Source organism: Cariama cristata, unplaced genomic scaffold (genome assembly GCF_000690535.1).
Source record: "Cariama cristata isolate BGI_N322 unplaced genomic scaffold, ASM69053v1 scaffold11460, whole genome shotgun sequence".
Lineage (NCBI taxonomy): Eukaryota > Metazoa > Chordata > Aves > Cariamiformes > Cariamidae > Cariama > Cariama cristata.
In genome coordinates this window covers 19,237-24,380 of record NW_009594090.1, presented here as the reverse complement: position 1 = coordinate 24,380, position 5,144 = coordinate 19,237, and the positions used below count along the sequence as shown (strand labels likewise).

Genomic DNA, 5,144 nt, shown 5'->3' with positions numbered 1-5,144 from the left:
GGCCCCCTCACCGCGCTGCCGGTGTGGCAGAGGTCCGTCCTTGCCCATTCCCACCCCCCAGGTCGCCCAGCCGGGGATCCGGGGGTAGCAACGCGAACACAGGGTGGGCTTTGGTTAAAACGATGGTCAGTCCAGGGAGACCCCGGCCCCGGGTTCGTGCCCACCTCAGTAAGGTCGCAGCCTCACACATAGGCTGGCATATGATGATGCGGGGACCTGTCCCTCTCGTCCTCACCCTTAGAGAGAGAGGCCAGGGTCTCCCGGCAGCCTCAGCTGGCACTAGGAGCCTAGCAGAAACCCCAGGTCATAGGGGTGATACAGACAGGGTACGTGCAAGCTCATTTTTCGCTTGCCTTTGCCCTTCTCACCTTTCTGACCCACCCTGGGATTGGCCCGCAGCTCCCAAGGCTGCAGCAGGGATGGGCACTGCTCCACATCACCCCCGAACCCCCTCCTCAAGGTCCAGCCCAACTCCCGTTTGATGTCCTCTGCTGCTTCCCCTCTTCCCACAGAATATGCCAGGGCTGCTGCCCATCCTCCAGCACCCACTCAGAGTGCCAGCAGGCCTCTACCCAAAGCTGCCTCCTAGATGGGATTCACTTTGCACATGTAGATAGTGCAAGGCTCTGATTTTTTGGCAATCTCCGCCTTCTCTCAGATCCACAGCACACGTGGGCTCTGGAGGCTCCTGCTGGGAGGGCTGTCCCCATGCTCCTGCAGAGAGCTCCAGGTCCCCATCTGTGTGACAGCCATGTCTCTTAGCCCCAGGTTCCTTGGCAATGGCCACTTCCCTGCCAGCCACAGACTTCTGGGGGTTTGGCTTAATCTAAAGGGGTCAGAGGACAATACCAGGCCCTCCCAAGCTGCCTGAAATGAGGCTAGCCCTGAAGACCTGGTGCTCAGCAAGTCTCGACCTCTCCTGGGGCTTTTAACATGGCCCCAGCCTGGGTGCTGCACCCTGGCCAAGAGGCTGATCCTCCTGGCCAAGAGGTGGATCACCCTCTCTTCCACACGCTGACGTGTCCCCATCCCCAGTTACCCTCACAGTCCCCACAGGCCTGCCCCAACCCAGGCAGCCCCATGCTGCCAGAGGCCTCATCCAGCACTGGCAAGGTGGCGGGAAGAACAGCACAGCACCTCCAATCCTCTACAGAAGCCTCCTCTGTGCTCCCAGCAACAATAAATACTAATAAATACAAACTTCCACACTTACTCCTTCCCAACCCCAGGACCGGCATAGGCAGCCTCATCTGGAGCCCCTGGCCCAACTCTTCACTCCCCCCCCGCTCCAGCCAAGTCTCCAAGCTGGGAGCAGCACCAGCAGAAGGCTTGGGCACATTCCTGGACTGCCAGGGCTGTTCTGCAGCCCATGACCCTCCTGGTGAAGCCCCCTCAATGATCCCAGCTCTGCTGCAGGGCATGGGCATGGTGTCTGTGCTGCTGAAGAGAACGGGGACACATGGGGAGGGTGATACTTCAAGTCGGTGCTTGCTTGCTGGCCCTTTACTCATCTATCCCCAAAGTGCTGGGCTGGAGGCTCCCCGGTGGCCCTGGGGGATGGAGAAGGTCAGGCCCGGGGTGAGTAGCATGGGTTCCTTGGCATCTCCGTGAAGGATTTCAGTTCATAGGGGATTCCTGAGTCGACCTCGATCGACTTGCGGGAGAAGAGCATCCGGATGTCATCATGAAGGTAGATCTTCCCTGACTTGGAGCTGTGAAACCTGAGTGGAGACAAGAGCAGGGTGGAGGGACCTCAGGCTCCCAGGCAGGGGCAGGACAGCCTTGGCAGAGGGCACAACTCCCTTGCCTACTTTAGCCCCTGGTCAAGGTGGCCATGCTCTGGTTGCCTTCAGAGGGACAGAGACCGCTGCCCTTGGGCAGGGTGGCAGCCCTGACCTCCCTGAAAAGAGCAGCTCATCCCTGCTCCTCCCCAGGGAGCTTACCCATACCCCGGCTCTGGCCTAAAGGCTTGGGGGAGGCAGGGACACCCGCCGGGAGAGGAGCCCAGGGGTGACCCTGGGGCAGGTGTCCTTCCCTCCCTGCATGCCCTACCTTAGGTGCATCAGGTAGCAGAGGACCCTGCGGGGTGGGCCAGTGCCCAGTGGGTCATTGGTGGCCACAGTGGACCCTTCCTCTTCCCCCACAGGCACCAGGAAGATTCGATGGCGTAGGAAGGTCATGTGGTTGGCCGGCATGTCCTGGAAGTCGTACGTCACCAAGAACATCTTCACCACAGTCTTGTTGGGGTTAAATAAGGTCTGGGGGCAGAAGGGTAGGAGGTGAGACTGCGAATGGCACAGGAATAGATCCATAGGGCAGGGCTGGGACATCTGGTAGCAGCACAAACAGGCCCAAGGGTCCAGAAAGCCCCACACCAGCCCCAGAGAGCTTAGCCTGAGGCTCACGGGTCAGTCCTTTCCACTCACCTTCACTCCTGTGCTCCCATTCCATCACCACCAAATGAACAGGCTCTCCTGCTGAGATCCCATCTCTCCTCACCAACCTCTTCCTTCCCTGCATCTCCCATCACCTTGTCTCCCTGCTGGCACCCTAGGGATCCCATACTCCCCGTCGCTGTGCTGTCTTGGTGGCCATATCCCCCCTCTGCACAAGCTTTCCAGCTGCTGCCCTGCCAACCAACATAATAGAGCATCTCCACCCCGGGTGCAACCGGAGCCCACCCAGCCCCCTCCACATGGTGCTACTGCAGGCCAGGGAATGACTCACCACTTGGACGGTTCCAGCTTTGGGGACACTGTAACCCTTCTTTCCCAAGGCCTCCAAGTCAATCACTCCCTGAAGCAAAAGAAACAGCATGGGAGAGGAACAAAGCCCACTGAGAGCCCAGCCGGGACCTAGCACGGGGCTGAGAGCCTCCCTCGCCATAAACACCTGGCACAAGGCAGCAAGAAGACACCCAGCTCAGTCTCTCTCCAGACCAGGGGACAAAGAAGCAGCAACACAGAGGTGATGGCAAAGCAACAGCCATGAGACAGCTGCCTGCCTGTTGATATGCTTGCAAGGATTCCCTCTTCTTTCCCTCTGCTTTTTGGGTTAAATACTGCTCCCAGCACAGCTAGTGGTCTCCCCACATAGGTGGTTGCTTCAGCCATGGTCTCCAGAGAGGGGCAGCCCCTAGGATGGGTGGTGCCTGGGTACAGCCCTCAATCATCTTCCCAACAGTCCCAGCCCTCCCTTGTCCGTGTACCAGGAAAGGCGAGGGCACACTATGTTCGGAAATGTCGAAGTAGGTGACATCAACGGGCAGGGTGGCGTGCTGGGGGCAGTAGGAGCCACTGGCACCAATCTCTGCTGTGAACCCCTCGATCCTCCCCGACGGTGCAAAGCGCCCTTTCAGAATGGACTCCTGAAAGAAGAGGGAAGCATTAGGGACCTTCAAACACCAGTCCTGCCCTCGCCTTGAAGCTGCAGGTGAGATCACCCCCATCTCCACTGCAACCATATGTCTGCTTGCCCTCATATGTCCAGAGACTGCTCATGAGGGGCCCTGGCTGCTCGTTCTGACACAAATCCGTCCTGAATTGGTGGGCTAAAACCAGCCATCTAACACAGAGAAACAGCGAGAGTGCCTCAGCTCAGCCCTGTAGCAGCCATCTCAGCAGGGTCCAGGGTCCTAGGGCATCACCCAAGGATCTGGTGGCTGAGCCATCCTGCTGCTGGATGGTGGCCGTGCAACACAGCCATTGCATGCCAGGCCCTTGGGGACAGTCAGCCCAGCCCCACACCAGGGCTCCCGTCAGGTTCAGCCTCTCATGCGTGTTGCCAGCCCAGCCCAGAGTCCCCAGGATGCACCCCCCTCTCTGGCAGGTGGGTGCCATTACCTCAAAGTTGCCCAGTAGAGCATGGCTGACGGTGGTGGTGGCCCAGGGCACCCCAGAGGACCTGGTGCCCCTCCGGAGGCTGCTCCGGAGGTGTCGCCTTTGAGAAAGGAGAGAAGATTGGTGTCAGACTGGAGAGCATGCAGCCCTGGGCTGCCTGTGTCCATGGGGATGTGGATCCCTCTCCAAGTCCCACCAACCCTTTCTTTGGTGGAGGTTGAACAAATTTCCTGCCCTCCAGGGGCAGAAGAAACCCCCTACCACCCCACAGGCTGCGGTCTTGTGGAGGGGAGATGCCTGGGGCAGGGCAAGGAAGATTAGAACAAAACTGAAACTCCCATGGGGCTGCAGGGTACCGGGGTGGCTGGGCACCCTTAGCACCCACGTCCATCCCGCAGGGCTACGAGGACACTCACGATTTGAGGCGCAGCCCGCTCTTCAGCCTCCTCCCAACTGCAGTGCAATCCGCAGTGCTCTGGAGGGGACACGAAATTGAGAAACGTGTTAGGGCAGCAACTGGGGACTGTGCATCCCTGTGAGATGCTGTCGCCCCTTGCCCTGCCCCATAGCCCCACAATGGTCCCAGCAGATCAGACAGGCTCCCATCCATGGGGCCCCTCCTCTGCAGGGGTGGCCTGCAGGGCAGCTCGAGGGCTGGACTGTCTGGTGGGAACGTGGGGCTTCCCAAACCTCAAAGTGGCTCTGCTGGGGATGAGGGTGTTGGTACCCAAGCTGAGGGTGCAGCACAGTACTCCCACCTCACAAAGCCGGTCTCAGGACCAGCCCCTGGGACAAAAGACCCCCAGACAGAGCCATGCACCAACACCTCCTTGCACTTCCCAGGGAATGGTAACACGTACGATGAAGGTCCCTGACCAGCCCAGGAAAAGTCCCGTTCCCTGGTGATTCATTCAAAGTCCTCGGTAGTGCCACCAGGCAGAGGGGCTTGCTGCCCACCCCTGCCCAGAGCCAGGCTCCTACAGCTGTTGGGTGGGGGGTTAAAGCCAGAGCTACACTGCAGCCTCCTTTTAAAGATGTCCCCTTTTCAGGGGTTTTCTCTTCTGGAAGCCACACAAAGGGCAGCACAACACAAAGGGATGATGGAGCTAGCTGGCATGACCAGGCGGGAAAACCCAGGGAAGCTGCTGGAGGGCTTCACTCTGCAAGGGCAGTGCTGGGGGCAGCTGGGCTGGGGGATAGTCACCTAAAAGGGCACGAGGGCAGGGATGGAGCTGTACCCCATGGACGGTGTGTCCTGGCTCCAAGCAGCAAGAAGCCAAGGTAGCTCTGCTGTCGATCCCTGCA

At 59.5% G+C, this 5,144-nt stretch overlaps 1 protein-coding gene across 1 annotated transcript in view; it reads right to left on the bottom strand.

Annotated features, from left to right (window-relative positions):
* Nucleotides 1-1,567: 1,567 nt before the first annotated feature.
* The window catches only part of FAM214B (family with sequence similarity 214, member B), a 5,433-nt gene continuing 1,856 nt past the window's right edge, over nucleotides 1,568-5,144 (bottom strand). The window contains exons 2-7 of the mRNA XM_009696669.1: nucleotides 4,256-4,314; nucleotides 3,843-3,939; nucleotides 3,209-3,367; nucleotides 2,728-2,796; nucleotides 2,053-2,258; nucleotides 1,568-1,721 (exon numbers count right to left, since the gene is read on the bottom strand). Coding sequence (XP_009694971.1) covers nucleotides 1,568-1,721; nucleotides 2,053-2,258; nucleotides 2,728-2,796; nucleotides 3,209-3,367; nucleotides 3,843-3,939; nucleotides 4,256-4,314 — 744 coding nt within the window. The remainder of the gene's footprint in view (nucleotides 1,722-2,052; nucleotides 2,259-2,727; nucleotides 2,797-3,208; nucleotides 3,368-3,842; nucleotides 3,940-4,255; nucleotides 4,315-5,144) is intronic.